We start from the raw sequence: 17,592 nt of genomic DNA on the forward strand, positions 1-17,592 counted from the left end.
CCTAGTGGTCATCCCGGGCAGCTAGCACAGATGGCAGGGGAAATTGAGCAGAAGCAGCAGTGTTCGGCTGAGGGAATAGGCATCTACCCCTCAGCTCCTTCTAGGGCATGGCTGAGGCTGTTCTCCACCCCCACCCCCTGCCCTCATCACATTTCCCTCTTGTTGTGCATTATTTCCCTGACTACACAGACTGCTGTAAGAGTTACCTTTAAAGAAATCCTCTCTTGACCCCACCTCCCCTTCAACTATTGCTCTTCTACTCTTTTTAAAATAGATTTTGCTTATTTATTTGAAAGAGAGAGCATGAGCAGGGGGAAGGGGGAGAGGAAGAAGCAGACTCCCTGCTGAGCAGACTCCCCGGATGCAGGACTTGATCCCAGGACCCCAGGATCATGACCCGAGCCAAAGGCAGATGCTCAACCGACTGAGCCACCCAGGCATCCCCTATTCTACTCCTTTTGAGAGTAAAATTTCTCAAATGAGTTGTCTGTAGTCCTGTCTGCACTTGCTTTCCTCCTGCTCTTTCTTGAACTCACTCTAGTCAGGCCGTTGTTTCCACCAGTCCTCTGAATTATTTCCCTCTTCTCAGGGTCTACAGTGACCTCCAAGTTATCAAGTCAATGGTGATTTGTCAGCTTTCCTTTTGCCCTGCCTGGGAGTAGCACTGGTCCAGGTGCCTTCTCCCTTGCCCCTTGCTTCCTACCTCCTCCTGCCACTGGCTATTCCTTCTCTACCTCCTTTGGCAGCTCCTCATCTGCCTCCCAACATGGCCATGAAATGTTCCCGACTACATTCATTTGCCGGGACCCCATCTTGTCCTGTGACTATCAATAACACCTATATGCCAAGGACTCCCAGGTTATATGTCCAGTCCTGACCTTCCCCCCACCCCAAATTCCAGACTCTAATATCCAACATCCTACCCAGGCTCTGTTTGGAGGTCTACTAGATATCTCAGCTCATCACATCCCAATTTAAACTTGTGATTTTCCACCTCCCTAACTTCTTCCTCACCTTAGTAAATGGCATCACCATTCATCCACCTGACTCAGTAAAAACTATGACGTTATCCTTCCTTTCTCTGTTATACCTTAAATTCTGCAAATTCCACCTTCAGAATATGTTCCATATCTGGTCACCAGCCAGCCATTCGTCTTGTGTCTGGACACCTTAACAGTGTCCTAACAGATCTTCCTGCTTCCACCCTTACCTAATCTAGAGTCTCCATGCAGCAGCTGTGATATTTTTTAAGCAGAAATCACACCACATCACCCTCAGCTTTTGGCATTCCAGTGGGCTCATGTTACGCTTGAAATAAAACTAAGGTCCTTAAGATGTACATGACATTAATAAGCTGAGTCTACCTCCCACTGCTCCCTTCCTTGCTCACTCTACCCCAGCCACTCCAGCCTCCTCACTGTTCCTGCAACGCATCAAGCATATTCCTGCCTCAGGGACTTTGCACTTGTAGCTCCTTCTGCTTGGAACAATTTCCCCTGCTACCTAAACAACAGGCTCTCTCACTTTGTTCAGATCTCTGCTCTGCTGTTGCCTCCTCCAAGGGGCCTTCCCTGATCACTGTATCTAAAACAATAGCTCCTTGACATGTCACTTGCATTGGGCACTTGGTCCCTTACGCTGCTTTATTTTTCCCCATAGCACTTACCACCATCTGACATTATATTAGGTGCTTGTTTCTTCATTGCTCTTTGTCCTCATTAGAATGTCAATCCCATTAGAGCAGGGATTTGTCTGTCTCATGCACCATTTCCCCAGTGTCTGTACACAGGGGATGTGAATGAAGAGATGAAGGAAGGATTGAGAAGGTGAAACAGCAAATGAGTAAGAGAATAAGTGGTGGCCTGGGGGTCCTGGCAGTCCTCCAGCAGAGGACACCAGGGTCCCATTCCTTGGCTTATGCAAGGTTCAGGCCTGGATGAAGCCACTAATGTTCCCTGCAAAGGCAGCCCAAGGGGAGGGACAGGCCCCAGGCTAGGACACAGTGCCCCCTAGTGTCCAGGACATGTGCAGCTCCAGGGCGAGGCCTGAGAATCCTGGAGATTTGCAAAGACTCTCTTTTATAGACTGGTTGGAATCTCACAAAAACTGACATAAAGCAAAGAGGCTTAGATTTGTAATAAAAAAGCATGCCAGAACAGAGACCCAGAGTTCTAGGTTCCAGTTCTGGCCATGACCCTAATTCTCTAGGTAACCTTCAGTGTCCTGGGATTTGCTGAGCTGTCAAGGGCTGGTTTGCCACTGTGGGGTGGAGGGGTCCTTGCTGCAGCCAATCGGACTGGGGAGGCTCTTGGCCTCAGCTTGCTTTATGGCCGGCAGCCTGATTGATCATGGGAAGACTTTCCCTGTCATAGGGAAGACATCACCCCCTCCCATAAGCGGGGCCGAAACCTACCTCCCCTTGCCTCTAACATCCGTCCAGTCTTTTCTCTCTGTGGCCAGCACTGCACAGAACCCCCCTGCCCACAACCTCCTTTCACACATTGCATCTGGAGATGTCTTTCAGACATCCAGGAGTGTGGTGTGCAGTTGGATTCTTAAATCTGGAGTTCAGGGGGACAGGTCTGTGCTGAGATGTACGTTTGGGAGTCGTGAGCATTTAGATGGTCTATGAGATCTGGAGACAGAATTGGCTCACTTATGGCAGTGGTTCTCCACCTTGGACTCCCACAGAAATCATCCGGGAAATTGAAAAACTGGACATTGGTGCCCACTAGACTGATGAAATCTCAGCCCCTGGGTGTAGGACAAGGCGTAAGCATTTTTAAAAAGGCTCCAGGTGATTCCATGTGCAGCCAGGGTTGAGCTACACTGTGTCTGAGGCTGGAGCCCCAGGCAGAACTCTGGCAGACGAGGTGCCGGCCGAGGCTGGGAAGGAGAGATTTGTGACAAGGGAGGAGAACCAAGTGAAAATGGTGTTTTAAGGAGAGATGTCAGATCCTGCTGAGAAGCTGGGGAGACCAGGTTGCTTTTGTTTGGGGGAACAAGAGGTTGGTGACCCTAATAAGAGTGATGTAATGGATCAGTGGGGCCCACGGGGAGACTTGAGTTGGCTAAAGGGAGAATAGGAGAAGGTGGAAATGAAAGTAATCAACAACACTTTTGAGGAGTTTCACTGTGAAGGGGAAAAGGGAACGGGGAGGTGGCTGAAGCCGAATGTGAGGTCAAAGGTTTCCTTTAAAGATGTGAAATTATGGAGCGTGTTTGCATGTGGCTGGAAAGGATGATGGCGATGGTGGAATTCCTGGGTGAGGAGAGAGGATGGCTCAGTTTGCCAAGCTGGGAGGGGACGGGGGCTGGGGTCAGAGCACGCGGGTTGGGGAGCAGACACTTCCGTCATCGCCGGGCAGGACGGAAATGGTGTGGCTGCTGGTGCGCTTGCCAGTGAAGTGCTGGGAGGTTGAGGGGCTTCGCTGCTGTCAGCTGCCATCTGTCCAGGATATCTTTGAGATGAGAAGGAGTGGGGATGGAGAGGAGAAGGTGAGAAGGTCTTGGGATGGAGGAGCTCTCCGGAGAGCCTGTCTATCTGAGCTTTGAGATCACATCGTGAGAGAATGTGGTCAGCCTGGTTGTGTGAATTTCTCTGGCCATGGGCAGCTGTCGGGGGACAGGCATGGAGGGGAGTTGGGTTCACCCGAGGCTGGGCATTTTGCCAGACAAATAAGATGGAAGAAGAGAGGACCACAAGGGGGTTGCTCCATTGGCGGAGCAAAGAATCGAAGTCGGACAAGGATGGCGTTGTGGGGACCGACTGCACAGATGGTGAGGAAAGGGTCCTGTAGGCCAGTGTGGTTGGAGAGGAGCTTTATGGGCCATGCCAGAGGAAGTGGGCTGGAAGGAGAAAAGGAGGTGGCCAGAGGTGGATGCTTGGAAATAAGATTGCGAAGAGGGAGCATCACTGTCATGAAGAGGCGCAGGATGTGCCAATGGCATGGGCGGGGGAGGCAGAGTTGAGGTCAAGGGGCTGGGGGCAAGATTCTTGGGGGCATGATGCTTTTGTGCAGGGAGGCCTCAGGCATGGTGACAGGAGTAGCGTGAGGGCACCAAAGTCTTCAAGACACTTGTTTATCTCCCTCTGGAACATGAGATCCTTGAGAATGGAACCTCACTGAATTATGGGGCGCCTGGGTGGCTCGGTCGGTTAAGCCTCTGACTCTTGATGACGGCTCAGGTCATGATCTCAGGGTTGTGAGATCAAGCCCCATGTTGGGGCTCCGTGCTGAGCATGGAGCCTGCTTAGGATTCTCTCTCTCCCTCACCCGCCCGCCCCACACTCTCTCCAAAAAAAAAAAAAAAAAAAAAAAACGGAAAACAAAAACAAAAGGACCTCACTGTCTTGAACATGGCGGTGTCCCCAGTGCCTGGCACAGAGTAGGCAGGCAGTAAAACTCTAAGGCATGAATGCATGCCTGGTAGGTAATTTGACCTTTGTCCTCGACAGTTGAGGAGACTGAGGCCCAAGGTTCCCAGAAGTGTCTGCACATTTTGGAGTCTTATTGGGGAGCAGGTGTTTTGGTTGTGCAAACCTTTGAAGTCCCTTCCACCTGCCCTCCCCCCCCGCCCCCCACCTATTACCTCCTCCCCAGCTCAGGCTACTTGGTCTCCAGTTGGGCTCCCTCAAATTTGTTTTCCGCACTGCTCCTTCTATAATCTGACTGTGTCTCTCTGCTGAGGATGAGACCAAGCTCACTGCAGGATGGTCAGGCCTCTCATGCTTGGCCACCAACTCCCTGTCAGCCCCATGCTTTTCCCTTTATCTCTGGGCCAGTGCAGACGCACCCTCAGCCTGGAAAGACCGGGGGCTTGCTGTCCACCTGGTAAGGCTCTGCCTGTCCTTCACGCTTAACTCAGAGGGCACCTCACGCATGGGCAAGCCCAATTTCTCCTCCTGCCTTACTGTCCCTGTCATTTTTGTTGCACAGGACTGACTACATGGGCCCTAATTATCTGCATCCCACCCATCTGCTCAAGTGGACTGGAGCCCACGGGTCGCAGAGGTCAAGTGCAGGCTAGGTGGGTCCCCGGCACCCAGCACAGGGCGCTGGTGTTTGCTTCAGGGCACGTGAGTGAGGGTCTGTGTGTCTGTGCGGCTCGGTGAGCACCACTGCCAAGGGCTGAAGGGAGGAACTGTACACTATGCGCTACAAGGTGGGACCAGGAGCAGAGCTGGGAGGTTTTATTACCAGCAAACCTGTTCACTGTACACGGCGGGGGAGGGGGGACCGGTGGGGCACAGGAGGGGTCCTCCCCAGCCTGCCTGCCTTACCCCTGCAGGCCAGAGTGGATGCAGGGCTGTGGCCCAATGTCCATTGTTGGCCCTGGCCCAGGAACAGCAGAGCACCTGTCTTTCCTCCTGCCACAGAGCCACGCAGGGCTTTCAGGGCCGGTCACAGGGGACTGGGCCCTTCTTCCGCTCACGGCTCAGCAGAGTCACCAGCTTGGCCTTGAAGCCCGTGTGAGCACTGGGGCGGCCAGAGCTCCCAGCTTCATCACTGTCGCCCAGCTCTAGTTCCAGCAGCCGCCGGTACTGGGCCTCGAGGCTGCTGTCGTGGGCAGGGCCCGGACCGCCCAGGTCCTCGCTGTTGTGGTAGATGGGGCTGGCCAGGGGGCTGCGGCAGCTGGGATCCTCCTGCTCGGGGTCCCTATCCCTGGGCAGCACGGGGCCTGCCTCCAGCAGGCATAGGTTCTCATAGAGGTGCTCGGCATTGCCTGGGGGCCCACTGGCCCGCTTGCACACGGATGCGTAGAGCCCAGACACTGGCTCATCTTGGGGCACCGGGCTCAGCAGTGGGGGCAGGCTCTGGGGGCCGGGCTCAGCCAGGCGTGCCCTCCGGGAGCTGGGCGGCTCCAGCCCTGGGGGCACCTCCCGCAGCTCTCCTGGCGGGTCCAGTGAGGGCAGGGAGGTGGCCCGAGGCAGGGGACAGGGTCGGGGCCTAGCCTGCTCTGGCAGCTGTTCCTGCTGGCGGGCAATGGCAGCGGCCACGGCCCTGCACAGGTCGAGGGCTCGGGGGCTGCTGAAGGCGAAGAGACCCTCGCCCGAGTCACAGCGGCGTCCGGCTTCAAAGGAGAACACGTCCTGGACACGGGGTTAGGGGGTGGTATGGGTGGGTTCACGGCGGAGGGACCTGGGCTCCTGTCCACCTACCACCCTTCCCAGCAGGGCACTCCTTGCACCTCACCTTGTCAGAGCCGAACTTGCGCAGGAAGCGGTAGGGCCAGGTGTAGAGGGCCTGGGGGCTGGAGGATTCCCGCAGCTGGATGGTGTCTTGGCTTAGCACTAGGAGGTAGGGCCCCTTCAGCTGGCAGTGGGTGGCAGCCTCGGTTCTCTGCACCACCACTGGAAACTCGCCCACTGCAGGCAGGAGGGTGGCGAGGGCATCAGGGATAGCCCGCCTGGGTCCCCCAAAGGTCCCAGCCCTGGGTGGAGGACGGCTGAGGCTGCCCCTGCCCCTCCCTGACTCACCTTCTTGCCAGGAGGAGTAGATGGAATTCTCCTCCATGGGGACCAGGCCCCTCTTGGAAGCTTCCACCTCCCCTGGTCCTGAGGAATACTCCCCTATGCCCTGGAGAATGAAAAGCAGTCAGAAGTTAGAGCCTTCCCCCCACTCCTCTTTCTACATCCTCTCCCTGGGCCAGTAACCAGGCCAAGCAGGAACATCCAGGGACTGGGGTGCCAGTCCCTGGACTGTGCCCCCGACACACTGCACGACCCTGGGGACCCCTCTGTTTCCCCACCTGCAGCCCCCACGTGCCCCCTTAAGGCTGCCGAGAGTTGTAAAGTAGCGGCACACAGGAGGAGGTCCCCATTGCACTTGCACTTGGCCAGGGACTGGGCCTCCTGTGTGTGTCCCTAACAGCTTGGAGTGATAAAGGGGCAGGAGCTTTAGGGGTGGGACACGCAAGTGAATTGGCTCCTCCATCCTTCTCCAGGCCTCTTTCACCATCTCCCCTCACATCCTCTGAGCTCTGTCAGCACCTCCAGCACAACCACCTTGGCCCACGGTGGCATGGCCGGGGTCACATGCGACAGCTTCCTCACTGGTCTCCTTGTTCCTGTTCATTTCCTTTTTTTTTTCTTTTTAAAGATTTATTTATTTATTTGAGAGAGCGAGAATGAGAGAGAGTACATGAGCGGGGGGAGGGCCAGAGGGAGAAGCAGGCTCCTCGCTGAGCAGGGAACCCGATGTGGGACTCGATCCCGGGACTCCAGGATCATGACCTGAGCCGAAGGCAGTTGCTTAACCAACTGAGCCACCCAGGCGCCCCCCCCCCCCTTTTTTTTAAACTTAAAATATTGTGGTGGGGATGCCTGCATGGCTCAGTCAGTTAAACGTCTGCCATCAGCTCAGGTCATGATCCCAGGGTCCTGGGATAGAGTCCCACATTGGGCTCCCTGCTCAACAGGGAGCCTGCTTCTCCCTTTCCCTCTGCCCCTCTCTGCTCATGCTCTCTCCCTCTCTCTCTGTCAAATAAATAAAATCTTTTAAAAAATAAAATATTGTGGTAGAATACACAACATAAAATTTACCATTTCACCATTTTAAAGTGTATAATTCAGTGGTTTTAGTATAGTCATAAGGTTGTGTAATGGTCACCTTTATCTAGTTCCAGAATTTTTCTTTTTTTCTTTTTCTTTTTTAAAGATTTTATTTATTTGACAGAGAAAGACACAGTGAGAGAGGGAACACAAGCAGGAGGAGTGGGAGAGGGAGAAGCAGGCTTCCCGCCAAGCAGGGAGCCCGATGCGGGGCTCGATCCCAGGAACCTGGGATCATGACCTGAGCTGAAGGCAGACGCTTAACGACTGAGCCACCCAGGCGCCCCTAGTTCCAGAATTTTTCATCATTCCACATGGAAACCCATTAGCAGTTACTACCCACTCCCTCTTCCTCAGCCCCTGGCAACCGCTAAGCTGCTTTCTGTCCCTATAGATTTGCCTATTCTGGGTGTTTCACATAAATAGACTGATACTAATGTGTGGTCTTTTGTGTCTGGCTCTTTTTACTTAGCATGATGTTCTCCAGGTTCATTTATTGTGTTAGCATGCATCACTACCTCATTTTTTTTTTTTTTTAATAGTCAGGTAATACTCTGTTGTATGTACAGACTACATTGGGTGTAACCATCAGTTAACAGACATTGGGGTTGTCTGCACCTTTGAGCTATTGTGAATATTGCAGCCCTGAGCATTCTCATACAAGTTCTGTTTGAACACCTGTTTCAATTCTCTTGGGTATACACCTACTAGTGCAATTGCTGGGTCATATGGCAACTCTATGTTTAAGTTTTTGAGGAACTGCTAGGCTCATTTCCTTTTGGTCCATCATAGACCCTGTGAAGCTTTAAAGCTCTCAGTACCTGGCTCCCCAAAGAACCCCCCTCTCAAAGGCATCTCCTCTCACTCAGAATAAAGCCCCGAACTCTGCATGTGGCCCAGAGTAGTTTCAGCTGGCTCCCACCAAACTCTCCACTTTTGCTTCCTCCTGGGCTCCCTCCCACTCCTTAGTCTCCAGCCACAATGGCCTTTCTGTCCCTTTAACACACCAAACTTTCCCCTGCCACAGGGCCTTTGCCCATGCTGCCCCCTCTGTTCAGGACACTCCTCAGACCTCAGTGTCTGGGTCACTCTTGCCTCAGATCTTTGCCTGGTGGGCTCTTATTTGTCCTTGAGGACTTGGCTCACTGTCCCTTCCTGAGAGGCCTTCCCATCTAACATCCCACCATTCATGCCTGGTCCCACCAGCCTTTCATTTTCCCCACAGCATGAATGGCCATCTGAGATTCGTTCTGTGGACTTCGAGGCTATTCCCCCGAAGGCTCACAGGTGCTTGGCAGGTACTTGCTGAGTGACAGGATGGGAGTGAGCATGGAGATGAACAAGGTTGGGGGTCAGGTGGCCCACCTCTTGCCCCTTATGCTCACCTGGAAGGCCAGCTGGCAGATGGGGCCCATCCATTCCTGGCGATGCTGCGCGGCCAGCAGGTGGCTTCGCTCTGTGGTGGTGAGCAGGAAGGCACCAGTGTCCTTGGGGCAGCTCTCACCGTCAGCCGGCAGCACAGACACGCAGTCAGCCAGGCGGATGATCCGCCGTTCCCCACGCCGGCTGGGGCCTGCAGACCTGTCACATGCTGGCCCCAGGCCACCATCCCGGACCTCCCAGCTCTCCAGCCGTGCCACACCTGATGGGCTTCCTGCATACAGCAGACCCCATACCTTCCGCCAGGACTTCTGTGGGAGATGAGGATAGGGGAAAAGACCCTTGGGTGGCAGTTCTCCCTGTAGCTCAGCTCAGCACACACTGCTCAGCAAGTGCTCCTGGCCACCCTGGCTGGCCTCTGCTTCCCCCAGATCCGCAGGTCCCAGAGAAGGGGGCCCTGCCAGGGCCAGCCCAGCAGGGGGGAAGAGTCTGTGCTGGCAGGCGGTCAGCTGTGGGTTCAAGTCCATCCCACCAATTGCCTAACTGTGACCCCTATGAGCACTAGTGTCCTCATATCTCAAAAGCCCTGAGAACGCAAGGTTGGGGCTTCTATTGGATCATGTCCCTGACATGGTTGAAGCAGACCACCTGACGCTACGATTGTATTGGTGCCCCCTACGCCCTCTCCCCAAAGAAAAGGTCACTCGGGCCATGGGACAAGGGCTGAGCAGGAGGGAGGCCTCGGTCTCATAATGGCAAGGAAGGAAACATGCAAATAGTGTAAAGCAAAGGAAACAGACTGTTTATCTGCCTGGGCAGCAGCTGCAGCTGAGCTGTGAGGGTGAAGGGCCTGCTGCCTGGGGAGAAAGGCAAAGCCCCCAACTGTGTCCTGTAACAGGGCTAGGAGGAGCTGAGCCCTCGTCTGCAGGCTGGTGCTCCTCCGACTCAGCCCCAGCCTTGTCCACAGGAGCCTGGGTGCCTCTACTACACAGGGCGGAAGGCTGTTGGGTTAGCCAGCCTCTCAGCTCTGCCCTGCCCCAAGGTTTGGATTCTTAGATCCTCCCCGCGCTTGGCTTCCCCATCCGCAAACAGGACAGGCTCTCCAAAAGGCCCACTCAAGCTGAGAATGGGGCTCTGCTCTACTCCCCAACACCTTGGTTGGGTTCCCCACCCTGACTCCTTCCCCATTCTCCCAGGTCCCGGTGGGCTGAGGCTGCCGCCTACTGTCCTGAACAAGCTGCCTGGCAGCCAGGGTCCCCACCTTGCCGAACTTGATGTGCTGCTGATAGAGGATGCCGTCCTTGATGGGAGTCTCCCGAGGCTCCATGGCCGCTGCCAGGCCCCGGGACTGCCACTCCGAGGGCCTGATGAGACTGGTGACAGGCCGGAGGGGAACTCCTCACACTTCCCCTTCTGGCCACTTCCCCCTCCCTCTGTCCAGAGAGGCAGCTGCAGGGCTGGGGGGAGGGGCGCCCGTCTTCAGTAAAGGAGCTAGGATAGGGGTGGGGACATCACATATTTCTTCCTCAGGGTCCAGCTGGCCCAAGGCGCCCACGTGTGCCTGGCCGGGGCCTCAGACCCCCGGAGGGCGGCTGACCTCTGCCTGCACCTGGGTCAGCTGGCTGTGAGTCATAAGCTCCGACCTCTCCTCTGAGCAGGACAGTCGCACACCCTGGCACCTGACGTTCCCGCGGCCCGGTCCCTGTCCCAGGACCTCCTCTAGCCAGACTGGCCTGCTCCTTGCTTTCCCCACTCTTGAGCCCTGGTTGGTACCCTCTCAGTGCCGCTCTGCTGGCCTTTATCCTGGAAATATTTCCAATATTCACCTGCTCCCCTGTCTTCACAGTCCCTGTCCATTACCAGCCTCTCATCTCCCCTTTGAACCACTGCCTGACAGGGCTCATTGTGGTCCTTTCCACCAACCCCAAACCAACCCCTCTGACTACCCCCTGCCCTGGGGTGTAGCCTGGGCTCCTCAGCCCTACACTCAAGGTGCCCTGTCCTGGCCTCCACCTCCCCTTGGCCCAGTGCCTCCCAGGAACCCCTTACCACTGTGCCACTTGATAGCTGGGCTGCCCAATCCCCTGGGGAGGTCCCCCTTGAGCACCCCACGCCGAGCACAAAGGCCCCACCAGTGAGCCCGTCCTCACGGCATGGCCCAGTCATGTGAGCGTGAGTGGCATGCCCCCATTGGGTCCCTGGAGAGATCACATGCTTTTTTTAAACTTTTCTTCTTGCTAGGCATTTTTTTTGGGGGGGGAGCCCTCACCTTGCTGGAGGCTACTAATGGGGCTCTGAGTGTGTGTCTGAATTCTGGGAACAGCCTCCTGTCACTCATTCAATGCCACCTTTAGGCAGGCATGTGTAACCAGGCTGAGCAATACTCTTTAGGGTCGCATATGGGGTGTGGACAGAAGTCTTTTCCATGGGCCTCTCCACCCGGCTTTGTGTCCCTTGCAGCCTGGGCAGCCCCAAGCTCCAGCAGCCGGACAGTCTGTTCTTTGCATTCTCATTGCCATTTCAATGATGAGGAAATCGAGGCTCAGAAATATTAAGTAACTTGCCCAAGGCCAAACACCAAGTGACAAACATGACTTGAGCAACTGCTGTCCTGCTGGGATAAGCATGTGGTCTTGCACATGAAGTGCCGGGCCCCGAGGACTTGCTGCCCATCCCTTGCCAGATGTGGAGATCCTGCGCCATCTGCCACCCCCGTTATTCCCATCTCCTGTCTCTCCCACTTACCTATGAGCCTCCCAGCAGGCGTCTGCCTGAATTGCCTGGATCCTGAGCCCAACAGACACCCAGGCACAGGGTGAGATCAGTGAGTGCTAGCTGCCTGAGTGGTGGTCCTGTGGCGTCTGCTGCCCCCTCAGCGAGGTGGACAGAGGGTTCCCCACTGGGAGTCTGTGCGGGCAGGCAAGTGGACAGGGGGCCTGAGGCAGGAAGTCGCCTCCCAAGGGGCTCCGGGAGCTTCATACAACTGACAGGAAGAGGGAGGCTGGGGCAAGTTTGGAGATTATAAGAGCCAACCAGAGACCAGAAAACCCAGCCATTTCCCCCGGGGCCCACCAATGCGGTCTCTCCCGGAGCCACAAATCCAGCTAGCCCAGAGGAGCTACCCAAAGCTCCCAGCAGGGGGCCCCAGGTACGTGGCTCTCTCCACAACCAAAACCCAGCCGGCCGTGTTGGCAGTAGCGGTGGGAGATGCCAGTTCCCCCGCCTTAGAGGGGCTACGGAGGTCAGAGGGTGAGGCCTGTCCAGGAAGCAGGGATCAGGGAAGGCGAAACACAGAGGCAGGGCTGGGCTGAGACCAGGGAGGCTTGTGCTTTAATGACAGCTGGGGTAAAGGGGAACAAAAATAGTAATTCTGGGGGACACAGGGAGCAGGCAGCCAGGCCCAGCCTGGCCCAGCCCAGGCCAGCTGGGCCAAAGATGCTGGCTTTTTGTCCAGGGGGCTGGTGTGTGTAGGAGGTGGCTGGAGACTGAGGTCTCTTGGAGACAAGGGATGACAGAAGGCTCAGAAGTCCATGGAACTGTGGGCCAGGTAGTCCTTGCGGCCGATGTTGCTAACCTGCTTGGTCTGCATAGCCTCGAGTTTGGGGCAGTCAGTGATTCGATGGCCCAAGCCCCCACAGAATGCACAGCCACGCTCTCCTGGGGGCATGGGGGTGAAAGTCAGCAGGACTGCAGGACCAGGCTCCACACCCCAGACCCTGGCTTCCCATTAGAGCCCTCCCTCAAGTCCTCTGATGTGCGGCAAATACTTGTTTTGTGGTGCCCTCGACATGTTCCCCTGCCCCCCGCCCGCACCGCCCCGGGGTCTCCTGGCCAGCGGTCACCTCCAATGTCCAGCATGGACTCATCCCCACAGTGCAGCACTTGTAGCACAGGGGGCACCTTCTGCTTAGCCTCCAGCAGCAGGGCTTTCAGGTCCATCAGCACCGACTCGTCTGTGGGGGTAGGAGGGAACCATGAGGCCCAACCCTAGGCCCTGCGGCCAGGACCTGGGTAGCCACAGGCAGAGGACCCAGGGCACAGCTGGGGTGGCCCTGGTGGCAGCCTTACCACAGGCCTTGTTGATGAAAGTGGTGGCGATGCCTGTGTTTCCTGAGCGCCCGGTACGGCCGATACGGTGCACTGCAGAGAGGGAACAGAAGCTCTGGCCTACTGCCCAGGGGCTGGGGCCCAGCCCGCACCCCTGACACCTTGCCCCCCACCCAAGCTCCCCACCGTAGTTCTCGATCTCCTCAGGCATGTCATAATTTATGACATGCTGGATGGCAGGGAAGTCCAGGCCCTTGGAGGCTACATCTGTGGCCACCAGGACATCCTTCTTGCCCTCCCGGAATGCCTCGATGGCCTTGGTCCGTTCCTCCTGGTCTGGGGAGGGTTAGGCAGGAGCTGTTAGAGTGACAGGAGTCTGGGGAGTAGTGGCGGGCCTACTAGGCAGGGAGAGGGATTAGGTGAGGGCAGCAATGGCAGCAAAATCCATGCCTATGTGTGCACTACCCCCTGACCTTTGCCCCCATGGATGGCCACCGCCTCGACCCCCTTGAGCAGCAGGTACTCGTGGATGGCATCCACATCTGCCTTCTTCTCCGCAAAGATGAGCACCTGTCCAGGAAAGCCAACTTCAGTCATGGGGGCTGACCCCAACCGGGCGTGCCCGACCTTCTCCAGCATGCTGCCCCCACTGCCCCCTCCCCTTCATTCCAGGGGTCCTCAGCCAGCCTGGTGGGCTGCACTTACGGGTGGGGGTGTTTTCTGTAGGCACTCAAGCAGGTATACCATCTTGGCCTCCTCCTTGACATATTCCACCTCCTGCCATCACAGGGGCCAGGTCAGGTGGGCCTGCAAATGGGCTCACCAGCCCTGGCCCTGCCACAGAGCCTGGGCCCCCAATCCTGGCTGGGAGGAAACCAGAAGCCTCTTGCCATAAAGCACTGGCTGCCCTAAGAATGTTTCCTACTAAGGGCTGGGGATTTGAATGAAACCCCCAGTGCTCACAAGGTGGCCCCTCAACCCTACTCCAAGAGCTTCAACGCGGCCAGATCCAACCCCCACAAGTGAGACCCTGCTCATCAGGAGTGCCTGCCCACCTGGATGACATCCAGGCTGGCGGCCCCAGCGCGGCCCACGTTGATCGTGACCGGCTTTACCAGGGCACTCTTGGCAAAGTTCTGAATCTTCTTAGGCATGGTGGCACTGAAGAGTAGGGTCTGCCGCTGGCCCTGAGGAAGAGTAGGGCTAGGACTGAGGGCATGTGAGGCCTGGGAAGGCCGAGTAGCTGGGATGTAGCCCCCTGAAGCAGGGGCAGTGGGTGGGCAGTGCCAGGCCTCAGGGCCTGCCACAGTTGAATGGGGTGTGGTGGGGAGGGTGGCAGGAATGCCCTAGCCAGGCAGGGACGGGCACCTTGAAGTAGGAGAAGATGGTGCGGATGTCGCCCTCGAAACCCATGTCAATCATGCGGTCAGCCTCGTCCAGAGCCAGGTAGCGGCAGATGTCTAGGCTGACCATCTTCTTCTGCAGCAAATCCATGAGGCGCCCAGGGGTGGCCACCATCATGTGCACACCGCTGGGGATCAAGAGGACCCTGAGGTCAGGGCTACCCACCCATCCCTGCACCTAAGGGCTGGCATTCTGCTCATTCTGCCCTCTGGCCTCTTTCCTGTCTCTCCTCATCTGTCCCTTCATCACGTCCACCACCCTGCCCTACTTGTAAAACATGTCTCTTCTAGAAGGGGCTGCAACCTTCTTGACTACTGCTCTGCTCCAGAGCTCCTCCCCAGCCATGAATCAACCCTGCATACCCTTCCCTCTCTAGAAGGAGGGTGATCCTGAATCTCCACATAGGCCTCAGTATGTGCTCCCGCAGCTCCCTTTGTAGGCGTTGATGGGCTCACTTCCCTGGAATGCTAACTTAATCTTTTCTGTATCTGAATCTTCCCTGAGACCGGGAATGCCTTGGAAAGAAGGGCTTGAGTGTGGCCTGTCCGTGACTCCAGAGCCTGGTCCAGGGCAATTAGCATTGTCTGCTGGAGACTACACCGTGTGGAAAGGCCATGGATCTGGCCCTGCCCTAGTGTCTCAGCCTCCATGCTGGACCACACTGAATGACCCTGACCTTCCTGGACATCCTGGGTCCCCCACCTCTGTCTCTTCTACCCAGAATGCCCTGACCCCTGACCTCCCAGATACCCCCATTCCATCTGTTGTGCTCCCACAGTACCTTACCACATCCCTCTGTCCCACCCCAACTGATCTCCCCATGAGACAAGGAACTCCTTGAGGACAAGGAAGCTTCTGGAAGGGTCTGCAAGGGTAGCTAAAGCAAAGGACCCTTTAGCTTGTTGAGGGGCTCTGGGGAGGCCCACAGGGTGGGGGTGCTTATGCTCACTGTCGGATGGTTTCCATCTGCTCTTTAACAGACATGCCCCCGATGCAGAGAGCGCAGCGCAGGAGTGGGGAGCTGTCCTCCTGCAGCAGGCGGCAGTAATACTCCAGGATGCCATGGGTCTGCCGGGCGAGCTCCCGCTGTAGGAACAGGGCAGAGGTTGGTACCAGAAGGCAGTCCTGTCTCCGCTCTGTCTCCAGCCTGGTCTGTCTTACCGAGGGGCAGATGATGAGTCCATAGGGCCCTTCACGCTTGGAGAAAGGTAATCTTTTTTCTTGTTCCAGGCAGAACATGATGACAGGCAATGTGAACACCAGTGTCTTGCCTGAACCCGTGAAGGCGATACCTATCATGTCACGGCCAGATAGACTGTGGGGAGAGGAGAGGCCTGAGGATCAGGTTCAGCAGGATGTAGGGAATGAGTCTCCAGATGGACACCTAGTGACTGCTCCTCCCCATCACCACCCTCTTCAGGGCCCCCAGGTCCACACTCACATGGTGGGGATGCCCTGGATCTGAATGGGTGTTGGGTGGTGGATGCCTTTCTTCTTTAGGCCTCTCAGGATGGCTACGGAAAACAATCTCAGTATCATCCTTGTGTCTCACAGATACTTTATCAGGCCTCCCAAAGCTGTAAAATTGGCACTACTCCCACTCCCTTCAAGTTACAAATGAGGCCCAGAGAAAAAGAGAAAAAGAAAGACTTGTCTAAGATCTCTAGGATAACTGGAGGGAGGATTTACACCCAGGTCCACTTAAGGCCAAGATCACTTGCCCACTGAAGCTCCCTAATGGCAGAAAACAGTGAACAGGTACAGCTGGGGCAACTGAAATTCAAACCTAAGTCCCTCCATCTCCACTGGCTAGACCCATCGCTGCAGATGCTGAGCTCAGCGGGGGCTGGGACACAACCTCACAGTTGTTTGACTACCAAAGTTCCCAGGTACCTGCAGGAAATTTCATTTCCTTGAAGCTCTTGATGGGTGGTGGGATGCCATCTCCTTCCACCAGGATGTGGTACTTCTTCCGGACGCGTTCATGCCGCTCTTCAGACATGCTCAGGACATAACGGGGGGGTGTCCAACTGTGAGTGCGTGGTGGGGGTCAAGAGAGGCCCCGGGCACAACTGGCTGTGGGGTGCACCTGCCAGTCTCAGCCTACTACCATCCCAAGTAAAAGTGACTGCCTTCCCACAGACTGAAAAACATACCTGGTTTTGATCGGATCATCATATGTGATTCCCTTGGCCATTTCCTTCACTGACATCAAGGCTGAGGAAACAGACGAGGCTCAGGGCTGGCTCTTGCTTCCCAGAGGCCAGGCCCATGAGATATAACATGCCTGGGGTTTGGGGAGGAGGCTCGGTCCACCTCCCCCTCTGCCCTGGCTACAACCATACCTCGGCCCTCAGCCACACTCTCCAGGATCTTTTCCTCTTCTTTCAGCTGCTTCTCCTTGGCAGACTCCTTGCGGGCTGAGGAAAGTAGCAGATGTCAGACACCAAAGCACTGTACCAAGCTGAGCCTCCCCGCTGCTTTCCAGCCCACCTTCAGCCTTCTCTTTGAGGTGCTGGTGCTGATCCAGGAGGCTGACGTTGGACTGAGGGCCCAGCGGGATATCGTCCTCATCTCCCCGGGGCTCGCTGCCGCTGTCCTGCTGCTCCTCCTCCGCAGCTCCTTTGCGCCTTCGTTGCAGTAGCTTCTGGAGCTGAGGTTCCACCAGCGCCCCTCAGAGCCAAGCCCAAAACAGAGCGGAGCATTGGGCCCAGGGGGCCTGCGTCAAGATCTTGGCTTTTGGTAAAGGGATCTGTACCCTGCGACCTCAGATCAGGTTGCCCGTCCCTCGTTCGCCAGACGGCCACTGTCCCGAGTACTGGCAGCTCGCTCCACTGGCGGCCACCTCTCCCCAACCCCGCCCCCCGATCCCACGCCCTCATTCCTCTTCCGAACCGGGGCCCTCACCAGTAGTTGCCGGCGCTGTCGCAAAGGCACGTAAGGCACGTAGTCTTCGTCATCCTCATCCTCCGTCTCGGAGCGGCTTCCTGTGGCAGTCGCCTCGTCGGTGCGAGCCCGCTACAAATACAAAGAAGTCAGGCCCAGGCCCCCCGCTTTCACTGCCGCTCGCCACAAGCGCGGACCCCTGTCTCGCTCCTACCTTCCGCTCGGGTTCCGAGTCCTCCATCCTTTGCTGCACGCATGCGCGCTACGGTAAAACCCCGCCTCAACTTTTGAGTGAAACCCAATCAGATGTGAAGAAGCGG

At 56.4% G+C, this 17,592-nt stretch overlaps 2 protein-coding genes across 3 annotated transcripts; both read right to left on the bottom strand.

Annotated features, from left to right (window-relative positions):
* Positions 1-5,179: 5,179 nt before the first annotated feature.
* Positions 5,180-10,317, bottom strand: DOK3 (docking protein 3). Its single transcript, XM_035015293.1, has 5 exons — positions 10,197-10,317; positions 8,941-9,246; positions 6,482-6,581; positions 6,198-6,370; positions 5,180-6,094 (listed from the first exon to the last, which is right to left on the bottom strand). The coding sequence occupies exons 1-5, from the start codon at positions 10,260-10,262 to the stop codon at positions 5,396-5,398; spliced, it is 1,344 nt and encodes a 447-aa protein (XP_034871184.1). The 5' UTR covers positions 10,263-10,317; the 3' UTR covers positions 5,180-5,395.
* Positions 10,318-12,243: 1,926 nt separating this feature from the next.
* DDX41 (DEAD-box helicase 41) lies at positions 12,244-17,592 on the bottom strand. 2 transcript variants are annotated; one of them, XM_035015308.1, is made up of 17 exons: positions 17,487-17,592; positions 17,294-17,404; positions 16,880-17,039; positions 16,732-16,806; positions 16,543-16,603; positions 16,280-16,389; positions 15,828-15,900; positions 15,548-15,701; positions 15,336-15,472; positions 14,351-14,513; positions 14,038-14,169; positions 13,688-13,759; positions 13,456-13,552; positions 13,169-13,318; positions 13,004-13,075; positions 12,778-12,888; positions 12,244-12,592 (listed from the first exon to the last, which is right to left on the bottom strand). In XM_035015308.1, exons 1-17 carry the CDS (start codon positions 17,511-17,513, stop codon positions 12,456-12,458), a joined length of 1,842 nt encoding a protein of 613 aa, XP_034871199.1. In that variant the 5' UTR covers positions 17,514-17,592; the 3' UTR covers positions 12,244-12,455. The 2 variants fall into 2 exon arrangements, with proteins under 2 accessions (XP_034871199.1, XP_034871197.1); XM_035015306.1 differs by having other exon boundaries at positions 16,280-16,416; positions 17,487-17,513.

The sequence above is a fragment of the Mirounga leonina genome, unplaced genomic scaffold, assembly GCF_011800145.1.
Source record: "Mirounga leonina isolate KUSES-001 unplaced genomic scaffold, KU_Mleo_1.0 Mir_104, whole genome shotgun sequence".
NCBI lineage: Eukaryota > Metazoa > Chordata > Mammalia > Carnivora > Phocidae > Mirounga > Mirounga leonina.